General features: G+C 41.0%; 2 protein-coding genes across 3 annotated transcripts; both read left to right on the plus strand.

Annotated features, from left to right (window-relative positions):
- Positions 1-201: 201 nt before the first annotated feature.
- On the plus strand, positions 202-10809 carry LOC307252553 (membrane-spanning 4-domains subfamily A member 12-like). Of its 2 annotated transcripts, XM_080030250.1 has the most exons (7): positions 202-344; positions 2898-3025; positions 3588-3698; positions 4089-4145; positions 4427-4576; positions 5004-5120; positions 7377-10809. In XM_080030250.1, the coding sequence occupies exons 2-7, from the start codon at positions 2900-2902 to the stop codon at positions 7434-7436; spliced, it is 621 nt and encodes a 206-aa protein (XP_079886376.1). In that variant the 5' UTR covers positions 202-344; positions 2898-2899; the 3' UTR covers positions 7437-10809. The 2 variants fall into 2 exon arrangements, with proteins under 2 accessions (XP_079886376.1, XP_079886377.1); XM_080030251.1 differs by lacking the exon at positions 4089-4145.
- A 972-nt stretch (positions 10810-11781) lies between these two features.
- tmem109 (transmembrane protein 109) lies at positions 11782-16189 on the plus strand. Its single transcript, XM_080029284.1, has 3 exons — positions 11782-12133; positions 13054-13156; positions 14884-16189. Exons 1-3 carry the CDS (start codon positions 11912-11914, stop codon positions 15255-15257), a joined length of 699 nt encoding a protein of 232 aa, XP_079885410.1. The 5' UTR covers positions 11782-11911; the 3' UTR covers positions 15258-16189.
- Positions 16190-16760: the final 571 nt, after the last annotated feature.

Here is a 16760-nt window from a genome sequence, read left to right on the forward strand (position 1 = left end):
AAGGGAAGGAGGAGCTCTAATTATCTGGAGACAGGGACGTCTCTCTCTCTCTCTCTCTCTCTCTCTCTCTCTCTCTCTCTCTCTCTCTCTCTCTCTCTCTCTCTCTCTCTCTCTCTCTCTCTCTCTCTCTCTCTCTCTCTCTCTCTCTCTCTCTCTCTCTCTCTCTCTCTCTCTCTCTCTCTCTCTCTCTCTCTCGTTCTTTCGGTCTAATAAAAATATCCAGCACCACCCGACTGCGATAAACAGAAGTCAAGGAGGCGAAATAAAAGTCTACAGAGAGTGGACGGAGGAAGCCCAGACTTATAAAGGAGGAAACCTCTGAGAAGTTGTCACTAGAAGAGAAGGTAGGTATGAGCAGTTTGTGCGTGTGTGTCTTGTTGCGGTCAGTGTGAAAGGGTCCTGCAGTTTACACCAGTTGATTGGTTCGTTCCGTTATCAGCGCAGAACACAGGCTCACGACATTTAGGCTACTTCAAGTCATCATAAATGAGCGACAGGAATAAAGCCTACGCAATAGGCCTACGCTATAATCAATTTGTGCGTAACGTGGGCGTAAACCTAAAGCATCAACAGACAACAGATGCTGAGTGTTGCGATCATGGACATAGGTTGCGATCTGCCTAGAGCTCTGTGTTGAAAGGAGACCCGCTTACTATCACACTGGTGCGCCATGATCCTACTGTATTTGGTCGTTGTAACGTGACGTAGGCCTACTCTTGGATCAAACCAGCCTATTTTCCTCTGGGGGTTGAACATCCGGGAAGTAATAAACTAATCAGTTCACAGGCTGGAGGAAGCATCACTAGGAGCTCAGATAGAAAAGGGAACAAATGAAATGCTCCTTGTGGGCCAAAATGTAGCCTTTATTTAGCCTGTTTTGTTGTTTTGTAGCTAACTGTCGTCATCGTCATCACCTTTATCTTTACTTTATTGATTTCATTACAGAAACATGTTTTCATTCGTCAGTCCGTCTTCAGTTAATAAATACTCTTAACTACTATCACCTCTGAGGCCTAGTATTGCCTCAGATATCCATGATGATGGATAAAGCCAGCCTTGACAAAGTCTAGTCTGGGCACCTTGGATTAATCAATTGCACAAACACCCATCCAGGATGAAATGGGTCCGCGTTGTCAAGCCATGTAATTCTGTTAAGCCCACAGCTTTCAGAAGTAGACCCAGAGATCGATCACGGATTTACTGACGTAGAAATGGAAAAGACTGCTCATTTCCAACAATTCCTTGCTAGTTTAGAAAGTAAGTGAGGGGGATGTTCATGAAAGCAGCTGTATTCTCTGCCAACTGATCTTTATGCACCTGTATTGTTTAATGATAAAATAGTTGACAGTGAGCAGTCTACAGGTGCATCTCAAAAATTACAATGTCACGGAGAAGACTATTATAGAAAAGAAAATGTCATATATTCTAAATTCATTAAACAAAGTGAAATATGTCAGGCCTATGGTGGGGTATTAGTCCAATAGTGAGGAAATACATTGGGAACTGTGTGGAGCCACAATCTGTACCTTGCCTACTTAAATAACACTTACCTGTTACAAGTGGAAGAGTGACATACACTGCTGCAAATTTGAGTCTTGCAAACAAGACGTTGTCTTTGAATATTTATTACAAATTGTACATTTTCAAAGTAACAGACAAAACCATTTCAAGAAAATATATTGTTTCCTGAGACGAAACAAACGTAGTCCTATTTGGGACCCTTATCCCACATCACTGACTTAATTTAAACAGCATTTGCAACTTCATCTGCCATCGATAATCAATTGTATAAATAAAGCCTGCATAGTGTATTTCTCAAACCTCAATATGAACAGCCTATCACATACATTATTATAATTTGTTTTATTTTATATTAATCTAATTGTTGACAGTGCAGTCTACAGCATCTAAAAAGTTAGAATATCATGGAAAGTCCATTCAAAAAGTGAACTTTCGCAGATTCATTAAACAAAGTGAAATATGCCAGGCCTTTTTTTTTGGATGATTGATTGATCATGGAATAAAAAATCTAGTATCTCAAAATATTAGAATATTACATAATACCAATCAGAAAAAGGATATATAATACAGAAATGTAGACCCTCTGAAAAGTATGTTTATTCTATTAATTTCACTTCATGTTTAATGAATCTAGAATATATTAAAGTTTCACTTTTTGAATTGAATTACAGAAAAAAAGGAACTTTTCATTGATATTCAAGATTTTTTAGATTGTATCTGTATTGTAACTGCAAGGAAACTTCATTGAAACCACATTTGCAACTTCATCTGCCATCGATAATCAATTGAATAAATATAGGCTGCAATATGAACAGACTATCACATTAATTATTATAATTTATATTATTTTATCTTCATCTATAATTATAATTAAATATATAAAAAAGTAGAACTATTTAACTAAATGACAATGTAGTCCTTTATGTGGTACTTTAAAACAGGCTAACAAAAATAAAGCAATACACAGAAGATCATGGAATAACTGTTAAACACCTTGATTTCAGATCGGAGTGACAGCTGACCGAACAAATCAGGCAACAGAATAAGTTTAGCCTTTACGTTAAGCCTGTCAGGACCAGGCTAAACGTCTGTCAAACTGACTGACAGACAGGATTACCAAAATATCTTGGTTTTATGCAATAGGCTTCTGGACTTGAATTTGTTTGCACGACGCGTAAAAGCAAGGAGCCCATGTGAGCCTCTTAGCGGCCTTTAAGGGATAGTTTCTACACCTTTTCTTTTATAAGAGGCAGCAAAACGACACACACCTGTTGATAGCAGGAGCGTGACGGTCCATGTGACCACTGTTAGCTGTCATAACGACGTTTGTAACACACTGCTGTTTTGTGTGAACTGAGCTGTGCTGTCCTCTGCAGTGATGGCAGTGTCAGTGTCCAGGGATCTGACGGTGCAGGTGTTGAGGGATGTGAACGCTGTCAAACTGACTGACAGACAGCAGGCTTTACGCGCGGCCATCCAGAGAGGAGAGCCCAAATGTCTGGGGGTGAGTCTGCAGCTCTCACTTCACTTCACTCACTTTCACACATGATGGCTGGAGGTTTGTGGGAAGGTTGGACTGATAGAAGAGTCAAAGTGTCTCTCATGTTTTAATATGTGATCATCCTATAGCTCGGTGAACTCTCTTATGAACATGTGCATTGCCATTCTATCTTCATAAAACATTTGCTTTTATTTCAAATCCAGCATTGTTTCTATCCATATTTACTTTCTAATCATCAGCACAGATATTCTTAGATCAAGTTAGATCATGTCCACTTCACTTTAGCAACTAATCATCATAACGTTACAGTCATCTCAAAACCAAAAATTGGTTCATTAAGATTTGAAAGAAAACAACAAACAAAGGGAATCTGTAAGGATGTATAAACCACTAATAAGTGGACCTTGAGTTATTCAGCTCTTTATAAAGTGAATTTGGGTCCACACCTGTGTTTGTGTTTGTGTGTGTGTGTGTGTGTGTGTGTGTGTGTGTGTGTGTGTGTGTGTGTGTGTGTGTGTGTGTGTGTGTGTGTGTGTGTGTGTGTGTGTGTGTGTGTGTGATTCAGGTCAGTCAGGTGATGTTGGGGCTGATGGTAATGTCCTACTCCATTCCTCTGCTCTTCACTGAGTTCACTGAAGTGGTCAGCTTTGGAGTTCCTTTTTGGAGCGGTCTAACGGTGAGTGTGTGTGTGTGTGTGTTTAAGTGAGTAAGACTTACTTTTTATATCGGTTATCATTTAGATGTGTATGATTGCATGCCGGCAATAACCACCATCAGGAAATATCACTTTGAGGGATTTTCTTCAAACTTTGCACACATGTTCACTCTGACTCATAGATGAACTGAGTAGATTTTGTAGGTCAATTTTTAAAGGTTACAGCTACCTTCCATATTGTGAGGTCTCAGTGACCTTGTACCATATTGTAGCTTCTTAGGTGCTGACCGTCTTCCTGTGTGTGTGTGTGTGTGTGTGTGCGTGTGTGTGTGTGTGTGTGTGTGTGTGTGTGTGTGTGTGTGTGTGTGTGTGTGTGTGTGTGTGTGTGTGTGTGTGTGTGTGTGCTCCCAGTTCATGACAGCAGGAGTGTTCGCCATCTACTTGGACAAACACGGCACCATGAAGAATGTGAGGGTGTAGACAATACTCACACACACACACACACACACACACAGCTAGACAGGACATGTACATAGATGGCTGTATACACAACCTATCCTACATTGAGTCACAAACTCCATTTAACACTTTTCTCTGGTGCATTTTGTTATGTCATCAAATCTTTTGTTTGTGTTTTGTAATCAAATACATGGACTAAATGAAAATGCCATGCATGCAGAAAGGCCCAGCTGGGATCCCCTCTGGTCTCCTCAGCCATTCTGTAATCCGTGTGTGTTCCTCTTCTCCAGCTGAAGGTGTGTTTGGTGGTGTGTGTGCTGTCCACTGTGCTGTCAGTGGTGGCTGTAGTCATCTACTCTGTGGACATGGGCAATCATCCTGAGGTAGCCTGCATCAAGACCAGTGAAGACAACCACTGTAACAACCAATACTATGCCACGGTTGGTATAGGCTTTATTTGCTCTACCCATGCTGTGTTTTATGCCCTTTATAACTGCCCTGCTCTGCTGTGGGATAGGGTTGAAGTGAAAAGTTATGGAGGACCTTATGAAAAGCTGTGTCACTTTTGGTTAGAAACGTAATGTCCTGTGTTGACAAGTTTTCAAGGATAAATATGGGGGAATAATGTTGACATGCTATATATCTTTATGTCTAAAAGTAATGAAATGAAGCTGACTGGACAACAGTGGGACATGTCCATGTAACTGTCCTTTAGATTCCTTACACTGATAAAAAACCTTCTGGCTCTGGTCTGATACTCCTCACCTCTGCTGACAGGGAGAGAGAGCCTACTGTCACAATGAAGGCCTTGTTGAGTGTGTCTCAGTGACTAAAGTCAGTGTGAATGCTGTGTGTGATTGACTCCAGAAGCTGAGCAGAGGACTGAAGTCCACTCTCCTTCTCTTCACCCTGGCCCAGACTGTCATCTCCTCCATCTTCTGCTTCCTTCTCTTCAGACAGAGAGACAGCGTGGGACAGTACGCTGTAAGACTCTCACTGGTTTTACCAGTAGTGCCGAGATCGTTTATCGGCCTGTGGCATGTGCCACAGCGACCACTGACATACCATGGCATGTGCCGCTCAGTAACGGTACATGCTGATCCCCACAATGTTTTTAATGGCACATAGGCCTACCATTTTACATAGGTGGCATGCCAGCGGAAAAACGGTAAGTGCCATGATTAAATGGCATGCCACTTATCTAAAATGGTATGTGCCATTTAGCTCTAAATCTCTGTTATCGATTAGTCAGACCTGCTCAGTTGGCTAGGCTAACTACCGTCACCGGAGAAGGTCCGGCTGTTTTCAAAAGCATCTGTAATTTCAAAAGCAACAGAAAACAGATCACGCATATCCTAACAACAGAACGGACGAGAGAAACGTATACATCCTTTTATTTGCGGCGTTATGTTGTGATACAGTGTCAATAAACACCAAATATACGTATAAAGCTATACATTTACAGCAATAGTTGTCATAAAATTATAGGGGGAGGCAGGGCGTGCTGGTGTCATGTAGGGAGCAGAAGAAGCCGCAGGATACCATTGTTGGCCAACTGTCAATAAAATGAAATAAAAAAAAAACTTTGTTGGCCGGCATATAACGCTACTGAGCGGTCCACTGCGACAGGGACTAAACCTGTTGGTTCCACTGTAGCCACTACACCACAGCCCTCACACTCTTTCTCTTTATCAGCCAAAAACACTTCATCCATCTACTCAAAGTGCATCAACATATCATGTGAATGCTTAGCTCTGGATTACACATGCACATTGGGCTGATAGACATGCTGGCCTTTTATTACTATGAAAGCTGATCAGTCAGTCTGGTGCTTTTAGGAGGGCGTGTCTGTATTCTGCCGGTCCACTTGTGGTTTTGATTCATATTTTTACATGGTGGGATATGACAAAAACTCCCACTATGGTGATCAAGGATTCCTTTAAGTATGAATAAAATCTGGTTGAGCCTGACCTGACCTGAATTGGGGCTGTTGCTATGACGATACAGTACATATAGTCAATTCTTGACACTGTCTTTAAGTGGACCATGCATTAAGATTTTGGCTTGAACTAAAATGATAAATAGCTGATAGTACAACAGGGCTTGAAGGTCACATGATGATCAGCTTACTGTTAACTCAGGATTCAACCCAAATGATGATAAACATGTGAAAAGATTAGGTTAGGCATTAACTAATGATTAGTTAAGTGTTACTAAGCATAACAGTTAGTTAAGGCGTAGGTTATGCTTATTAAGCATGACCTAATAATGTATTAACAGTAATGTAATGACTAATTAATGCTTAGTATGCATTTACTAAGCATTAACTAACAGTTCATTAATGTGCCCTTATTGTAAAGTCTTACCCTTTTTATATACATATTCAGAGTATCATATCTCCAACAATAAGTAAATAATCAATGGATTATCATTGGGATTTAAATTTAAATTGAGCTTTTCTTTCAATTGAATCTGTATTTCTCATGTAATATACCAAATTACATTAGCCTGGAAATCCAGATCCACAGCTAGAACAATAGAGGGTCTGGCCACGATCAATAGACCTTTCCAATTCAAGGGGCAGAACCAACACGTGCATTTCACCACTGCACACAATTGGATAGCACTATGACCAATCAGAGCAATGAACAAGGTGATGTATTAAGCCCCGTTCGTTTAGCAAACTACGGGGTTAACTGGTAAATTAATATTTTGCTGTGTTCGGTCGGCAACAGAACATTCTTCTTCCTTGCTAATGAAAGATTTGAGTGCCGTCTTCCAAATCGTTTAGTGTATAGGCCAAAGCCGTTTCAAACTCAAACAACGAATCCGCATCCATCTTTGTTGTTTACTATCACGGCTTCGACAGTGCATTCACAGCACGTCGTCACCCGGCTACGCCCGATCCAGTGCTCCATACAAAGGGCTCTGGCCCGCCCATATTAGATAAAAAGATTTGATTGGCAGCTCCGAATTTTCGGACATAGTTAATGAGATCCAATGGATCACGTCCAGACCAACAGGCTGAGCAAATCTAAATTTGCCAGCAGCAGGTCTGGGTTTCCAGGCTAAAATGACATAGTTCTTTCCTGGAAATTGAAAGTAATTATCAGGAACTGACAGACCCCACTTCTTTTCATATCTAACAGTATGAAATGTCCTACTCAAATAGTAAAAGCTTTTGATATGAGATGTGCAGAGGTTAGCATGGATACTAATGCTCTCTCTGTCTTTCTCCAGTCTCTCACTCAGGCTGCTCCATCCACCCCCACAGCACTCACACCCCCTGACCTGAACTGAGCCCTGCTTGGACCAGCAGGCTGTGAGCTCATGGCTGTCGGCTCATCAGGTCACTCATCATCACTGTATTACACAATGACTCTACTTTGTATCTATGACTTATCCACTGTGTTAATAGACATGTCACCATGAGAAGAGCATCTGCTTTTTGATTGTTTTCAGGAATGTGTCACTATTTACCTGAATATTAGAATATTGGTACACTTAAGCAAAATACTTCACAACTTCAATTAACAACAGAGTTGTAATAAAATAAAAGAATTGAAGGAATGTAAGAAATAATAACTCAGGAGACATGTACAAATGCATTAGACGAGACGGAGGGAGAAATCCTGATTGATGAATAGACAAAGAGATGGTTCTCTCCTGTGGTAAAGTCATCATTAGACACTTGTGTGGCCATGAAATGTGAACTGTATCCTGGTGATGCTAGCTAACTGTCTGTCTGCTACAGGGCGCAGAGTGCAGCCATGTGTGTAGGAGGTGGAGACATGTTAGTGGCTGCAGACTCACAGTGAGACACAGAGACATAAAGGAATCAGCAAGAATATGGAATATATACAAACTAACTGACTGCTTAAGTAGTATCATCCTTTAGGACACACCTATACATACAGCACATAAAACCTACATTCAAAGCTGCGTCACTCACGATCACCTGTGAAAGTGATTTTAGGTTCATTTCACCTGTACTTTGGATCTCCAACATCTAGTTAGCCAGCTTCAAAACTCTTAAAGTGGCTGATGTGCTCAACTGCTCAGGACTGTTTGAAAAGTCACCACATTGGAAACAGAACAGTCTGGATCCTCTAACAAAGTGAAAGACGGTTATGTGGTCTTCTGAGATGAAAATGAAGATTTTTGACATCAGATTAAACAGTGTAATTCAAATAGCAGCTCCACAGTAAAGACTGGTTGTGGCAGCATCATACTGTTCTGCAACACACCTTGTTAAGGCCAGGACACACCGGTCCGACTACCCGAAAATTAAGTCTGCCGTTTCAGGCAGCTCCAGTCTGCCCGTCGCGGCCAAAAAAGTGCCAAGAACACACCGAGCCGTCTACTGACTTTCCGTACGCTCGGCATGCGCGGGATGTAATGTCTCCATAACAGCAGGCGGCGCTAATCTGTATTGTGGCCCAAACAAATACGGAAGCCGAAAATGATGGGACAGCTCTCTAGACCATAAACAGAAGCCCCTTTAACACAGAGATTGCGGCATATTGACGGAACAACATCACTCCAATATGCCGGCTTTGCTTGCTTCTGTGTTATTTACACAGAACCAAGCAACGCAGTAGCCCCTTTTACACAGCGTTCCGGAATGAAAGAGGTGCTTGTAAACAGCGTCAGGTCTGACGTAAACATTTAGCGCCGCGCCGGTCAGCTGCTTTACAACAACAACACTGGCCGGTGAATTGAGAGCAGAAGTGCTGGCGCTTGCAGTAAGAGGGCCGTATTTTACTGTCCCCACGATGTGCCGGTTGATCTCGCGACGCGCTGAGTCCAACATCTCTGGGACTGTTAACCAAACTGACAAAAATCACTCCGCTGCTCACTGCTTCACCTCTGTGTCTGTGTCTCTGTGTGTTTGTGTGACAGGTTGGCTGTGAGCGAGTCTCTTTGTGAGAGCAGCGATCAGACATACACACACACACAGTGTGTGAAGTCAAGTTATTGTAGACAGAATTAAAGTGTGGATATATGCTCAGACTTAGGATAATAATAGCGGCGGCGATCCGGTCGCAGCCTAGCTTAGCCTAGCCTAGCTTTCCCATTGTACAACTTCCCCCGGGCAGAAATAGACTCATACACTCTGCAAAATGAAGCGTGGGGGTTTGTATTGAGCAGCGGACCTTATGACCAGCTAGATTATACGCCGTTCCTTTTATTTGGTGATTTTTACGGGACATCAGGCCGCCGTGGTTAATCTTAAACACACGTCCTTCAACTGCTAACATGGTCGCATGTTTAGAACGTAGGCTATGGAACGTCAAACGCCCCCCTGTTCCGCAACAACAAGCTGGCCGCATTTAAACAGAGAGGCGGAACTGATTGTGTCGGGAATCTTACTACCCCCGAGGTAGTAAAATTCCCGGAACAATCTCTCGCACCTTTCTTCCCTCGTTCCGCAACGGTCGCATTTATACAGCAGGGCGGAGGGCCGAAATTCCGGCATATTCCCGGCTTTCACTGGCTGTGTAAAAGGGGCTATAGATAGAAATACGTATTTATATTTATGGACCATAAAGAGCACCATTTTAAGCAGAGTGTCGAGCATGGTGTCGAGCAGTCAACAAGGGTTGATGCATGTGAGTACTCGCTGAACGAAACAAACAAACACATTAAAACAATGGCTAACTGTTGTTAGCTGTTTGTGCTACCCGCCTCACTTCCGGGCTTCACTGATTCGCTAGCCCTCCACCAATCAAATTGCTCCAACTGAAAGACTGCCTGCCGGCTCAAAAGAAGTCCGACGACATATACGACGACCGACGTCACGCGGCACACACCAAACAGATTTGTGTCCCCGCCCCTTCCAGACTCTCCGACGGTGATTATTGGGCCGGTGTATCCTTGTCTTTAGGGTAGCTAGGTTTAAATGAATGAAGCTACACTCAAGACTGAAACTAGTGCCCATGGTTCCTCTATTGACCTGAATGAGAGGAATCAGTTATAGGCTACCATCAGTTTCTATTTGTACCTAATCTGGGCCAGACCTGCACTTATGTTTCACCAAAGGTACTGCAGTGCACAGAGAGATGCCAAAATAACAAACTAGTGCATGCTGGGAAGAAACCTCCCTTCATTAGCAATGCTGCACTTTGGTCAATGTGCCCACACAACAGGTTTGAATGATGTGGTGGTCTTCATTTTGTTTGTTCAGTATGTTTGACACTAAACATACATTCTCATATGCACTTTCTTCTTTTTCTAAACTGTTGTCGGCCCAATGTTGTAAAAAAATGTGTTCTTTCATTTTGTACCATCTCTTTGATATAGTTTTGGTCATTTTATACAAATAAAATCATATGGACATTTATGTCAATGAAACCTGTGGTCCAGTGACATGCATGTATGGTGTGGTGTTATAAAGACAGCTGAAGGAATGGGCTTTAAATGCTCTGTCAACAGGTGATTGGCTCTAAGAACCCATGCCCTGATTGGTTAAAGCACAGTTACAGTTGTTACAGGACAATTGAGTTTGAATACATCGACAACGTGTTTATATTAGTCATCTGCAAATAAGTGATCAAACTAAAGTCGTATAATACCACTTGGACATCACCTTAAACACAAGCTAATCGAACACTTGAACTTATTTTGCTGGACATAATGTTTTAAAACAGCCTTGTAGTATAATAACAAAATTCATAGATTGAGGGACGTACTTAATACCCCAAATGTTTGTATTAGGTTGAGGGGAGTAAGAACTTCTGTTCTTAATAAAGAGTGTCAAGTGTATCAGCCTCTTTGTGTGTGTGTGTGTGTGTGTGTGTGTGTGTGTGTGTGTGTGTGTGTGTGTGTGTACAACTTTTGATTAGTCAGTCAAACCTTGTTGAGTAAAATTGAAACCTTGTTGCAACTCAGTAGATATACTGAAATGGAAACGTTATACTAAACAGGTTGCAACTTTGTTTACTCAGACTGAAGCCTCACATTAACTTCAGCTGAACTTTAGTATTGTTGACTGTGTCTTTGTGTCAGCCAACATGGACAGGGAGAATGGTTAGAGCTACATAACATAAATGGGCATTTCCATTTGTTATTTGTTGTTCAAACTATTATATTTCCTCCAGGAATTATACCATCGAGATATAACATAAAATTGCCACCAAACACCGTCCTTGGATTTCCATACAGCAGCAAAATGATTACAATGCTATTCAAAGATTAGAAAGGACACTACCATTTAAGAATAGAGCTGAGATGAAAATTGGCACCAACCAGTGGTCAGAGGGAGAATAACAGGGGGACTTTTTACCTCAAGGGGGCGTCTATATGATCTTACCCTGGTTCACCCCAAATGACACGTACATGCAAACAATCCCACAGTAGACTCCAGCACGTGAATGCATCAGTTTAGATAATACAGTCAATGTTTTTTTTATTAGATGTGACTGAACATTCTTTCATAAAGAAGTGGTTCCCGATCCAACAGCTGCCTGCCAGCCTGGACGTTTCATATCGTATCAGCCGAAGCACAGAGTTTAGGCTGTAAAACAAGTCACTCCGGAGAACAGTACTCAGTCAAGCAGGCGGAAAGTTGTTGCACACTCAGCCCAGTGGGTGGCAGACATGTTTTTTTTTTCTATGCTAAGATAGGCCTACCACTGAAGTTTGTTTAACATCCTGTGGAGTCCCCCGGTCGCTGCTTACCTGTAGATGTAGGAACTTTTTTTTAGCGCTCGTTGTGTTACTTTCTCTATATGTCCATGGTTACAGCCTACGGATAGCTTTTTAATCATTCCAGCATGTCTATCTCTTTAATATATGGAGCTTTCAGTGGGCTGTTCTTGTGTGTGCTCGGCGCCTTGTGTCTCTCTGTTACGGGGGATAAACATGGGGATAAAGTGTTCGAAAGTTCACCCGGAATGATCCACGAGCTCCGGGCAGTCCTTGCTGACATGGCCGGGGAGGGGAGGGCTTACCTGGGCAGGCTGGCCGGGGAGCAGACGGTGCTGTCAGCCAAGAAGGTAAGCACAATCTACACAACATATAGCCTAGAGATAGTTGTATAGCCTACAGCTCAAAGGTGTGGCTTACCAAATAATAGGCTACTATAATACGCAATATGGATCAACATAGGATATGTTTAAATATGGAACGGAAATGAAGCATAATTTGTAGGCTTGATCATTAACCTACAGCAAAGAGAGACCTAGGCTATACAAATGCTATTTTCTTACATGAGTGCTTTTTTCCAGGGGAAACCAGGGTTGGTTGGCACACTTTCCACTCTGTTAGGGGGTGGGCGATTATAGGCCTACCTTAAATTAATATCACTGTATATTTTATGTTTTGAATGGTGAATAGCCTATTCACTGTTACTTTTTTTGTGTAGCTTATATTTTGAGATCAGTAGTCTGGGCTATTTATTTATGTAAATACATGTAAAGTAAATGTTAGACATCATGACATCACATCACGTCACGGAAGCTTTAGCCTACTTAGGCTACCTTTGAATCAGTGGATGAAGACAATAGTCCTACTGCAGATAATAGCCTACTAAAGCCAGATAATATTACATACAGTGGCCTGCCATAGGCCTACCTTTTACACCTAGGCCTTCAGCGCCATCATACTGAAAATAAAACCCCTTAATACATTAAAAAAATATTTAATGAACCTTTAACCCTTTAACAAGTGGAATAAAATGACATCACACCAATGAGACTAAACATGGTGACTAAACCATCAAGAGCATAGGCAAACCATCAAGAGCATAGGCAAACCAATATTACGCAGCATGACAAGATGCTGCATCACAAAAAAGACCCCACGTCTAAAAGTCTAAATCATGACACATTCAGTGTAAACTTACCATGGTAAATGTGGGTAAGGCAGGCAGCTTTCACTGTCCTAACCATGTCCTCATCTAACCCTAACCCTACAGGCTTTCTCTCAGGTTGTGGGTGTGGTGTCGAGCAGTGTGGCCGGGGGTCTCAACGTACTCCTACAGTATGCTACACACTTCATGCAGGCTGCTGGACTCAAAGGTATACAACAACACACACTGAAGACTTTATACTGTCCAACCACAACTAGAGATGCACCAATCAACTGTTTTTCAGTACGATCTAATTCCGATATCTGGATATGGGCCGATACAGATACGGTCCCTTTATTATTATTATACATTTCTTTGTTGGTGGTGATGTTATGAGTGAGGTGAGGAAGGTTAGGAACTTATGCATTTGTAGGCAAACATTATATTACGTCTGTTTTATATTATATTACGTTTATATTACTGTTAACCTGGTCAGGACCAGGCTAAACGTAAAGGATAAACTTATTCTGTCGCGTGTATTGTTCTGTCAGCTGTCACTCCGATCTAAAATCCAGTTATTCCATGATCTTCTGTGTATTGCTTAATTTTTATTAGCCTGTTTTGAAGTACCACATAAAGGACTACATTGTCATTTAGTTAAATAGTTCTGCTTTTTTATTTATTTTACCTGAACCATTTACAATTAAATTAATTATGATTAGATTAAGATAAAATTATATAAATTATAATAATTTATGTGATAGTCTGTTCATATTGCAGGCTATATTTATACAATTGATTATTGATGGCAGATGAAGTTGCAGATGTGGTTAAAATGAAGTTTTTCACTTTGTACCTATAACCATATACGGGTGCATCTAAAAAAATAATAATATCAATGATAAGTAAATTTTTTCTGTATTTAATTCAAAAAGTGAAATTTAAATATGTTCTAGACTCATTACACATGCAGTGAAAATAATCTAGAATAAACATACTTTTCAGAAGGTCGACATTTCTGTATTATACAGGAACATCCTCTTTCTGATTGGTTTTATGTAATATTGTAATATTTTGAGATACTGGATTTTTTATTCCATGATCAATCAATCATCCAAAAAAGAAAAAAAGGCCTGACATGTTTCACTTTGTGTAATGAATCAGATGATGAGCAGCCTGTTTGAGTTTAAATTCAGATTGAATTCAGTTTTCAATAAATTGCAATAAATAACATAGGAAGTTGATAACCGCCTTCGTGATACCAGTCAGCTCTGAGCGAGGGTTTGTGTTATGTTGAACCAGATCAAGAAAATAGAGCCAGGCTCTCTTGAGCTTGCTTCGTAGTATACCCATCTTATAAGATATTAATGTTCAGAATATTCTATATGTTGTTTAAAAAATTAAAAGATTGTGTTCAGGCAGGAACATTTTTTTTTTCACAGAGACATTTCAAAATAAGACATTTGAGAGATGTAATCTCAAAACCGTGATACTGTGAAACCTTGGTATCTTTGCTTAAGGTTATCATACGGTCAGAATATCATACCTGCCCATGCCTGTTTACCTCTACAAGTCTCTTGGTGAGAGTCATGTCAATACAGTTTTTCAATTGAATTGACATTTAAGCTGTGCTCATTTTGATGTTTGACCCCTCAGACTTTATTGTACACTTTGTTGCTGTTCCCAGAGCTCAGCAGTTACCTTATTGGGTAACAGTAACAGTATCAAATGATGAGAAAAATCCTTGTCGTTAGTTGGGAGTTATTTATCTTCTGCCTGAAAAACACTGTGGCATTTTTTCTCAGATGCATACATTATACTGTATCATCTTAAACACCAGTGTGGGTTTTAGTGCAGATCATACTCACATGTGATGATCATGTCTTTGTAATCCTCAGCAAACTAAAGCTTTCTGTAAATACTGTTCTCTCTGTCTTACTGTCTCGTTATCAACAGCTGACTTTCCCGTGGACAGAGTGAGCCCAGAGGGTGTGGTCTTTGTTGTCCAGTGGCTTCTCCTGGCTCTCATTGGCTACTGGCTGCTCTCCCTCACCCTGCGATTGGTTGCCTCCACTCTGAGGCGGGCTCTGTGGATGCTGAAAGTGGGCGCGGCTCTGGCCTGTTTTGTATTGATCCTGAGCGACCACAGTGTGGGCACAGAGACCATAGCTGTCCGGTTGGCTGTGCTGGTGGCTGCCTGCATCCTATTGGGTGTGGGGAGTGGGCGGGGCTCGGATCCAGCCAATCAGACGGCTCGGCTGGAGGAGCAGGTGAAGATCCTGGAGAGACGGCTGAGAGAGATGGAGAGGTGGAGGAAGACGGAGGAGTGAAGGAGTCAAATCTCCACAACCTTCTGGTAGCTTCTGGAACTTCAGGAGCAGAACATTACAAACCTTACAGTTTTTTTTTATGAGTTTAAAAATCAATTAATTACTCGTGATTTGTTACTGACACAATATAATGACCTATTCATTCCAGGTAGCAGTGAATTGTTTGTCTACCTTTTTTTTGTTTCTTTGTATTTGTTTTGTATTTTTTTACTGATTCTCTCTTTAAAATTACAATGGGTTCACATAATGTACTACAGTGTGAAGGAGCAGGTGAGCAATCTTCTTCCAACATCAAATGTATTAACTACTCTAAATTATTGGATTAAATAAACATTTTGGAAAAGAATTGTATTTGCTTTCCTGTTGGGACTTAGGTGAGCAGATTGATACCATGCTCTTGTCTCTGGGTTCAGCCTATGCAGTCGCTGGATTCATCACAGATTGGGTTAGCCTAGCTTAGATGTTTTTTCATGCCATTCATTTTGCAAGCTTTCACATCAGTGACTGAATTTCACTGAGCAACACTGCATCTTTTTCTTTTTCGGGCCTTTGATTTTTCTGAGGTTTTGCTTCAGAATTGTGCACATCTGATCTGACCAATCTAAATGCATGTGTTTGACACAGTCACATTCCCAACCAGAACTGTGTCCAGACAAACAGGGCTTGTTATCCCAGACATAGAGCTTGTATATTATATTATGTGTCAAACACACATCTGTTCCAAAACTGAAAGAGGATAACTGAAGACGGCCACGTCATTTAATCATTTTCTAATAAAGAAACGGGACAGATTTCAGATTTCTGTGTGTGTGTGTGTGCAGGCCTGCCCAGACAAATGACTGGGCCCCTGAAAAGGTCCAGTCATTGGGCCCCCTTTACTCATACTGAACTTGTATCAGTGCATGATGAGCTTATTCCTACATAACACATACCTGTACACAGGGCCGGTTCTAGCCAGTTAGATTAGGGTGGGCTACTGGAAATAATAGTGGGCAGAGATACCGACGACATTTTTTGCCCTTGCAAGATCTCTGCACCTGCTTTTTGGCACATTTACTGTAACCTTTACTGTAATGTAAGCTTTTAGACACACCAATGCTGTAGGGGGGGTTAAACATGATAGCACTGCTACCAGAAGCTTTCCTTATCAATATAACAACCATCTGCCACCTTCGTTTAAAGGCTAAATATTTAATTTTCTTAGAAAATAATAGATAAAATATACAGAATAATTTGCAGAACACCCTCACATAGACACCTCAAAACTTGATGAAATATCACAGTATCTCTGAATTGAAAATCCACTTCTGCTGGCAGAAATACTGATATTAAGTCTTTTTTTTCCTTTCTTTTCTGGTACCCTGATTTATGTCCAGGTCCTGGCATCACTGAACTTGCTAGGTTAGCTTGCTCATCATCAATACATAGCTAACACTTGTTTTGGTTGAAAAACGACCCATGATATTTTTAGTTTTTCAATATAAAATGTGATATATTTTACCC

This window comes from Ammodytes marinus (genome assembly GCF_949987685.1).
Source record: "Ammodytes marinus genome assembly, chromosome: 6".
Taxonomy (NCBI): Eukaryota; Metazoa; Chordata; class Actinopteri; order Uranoscopiformes; family Ammodytidae; genus Ammodytes; species Ammodytes marinus.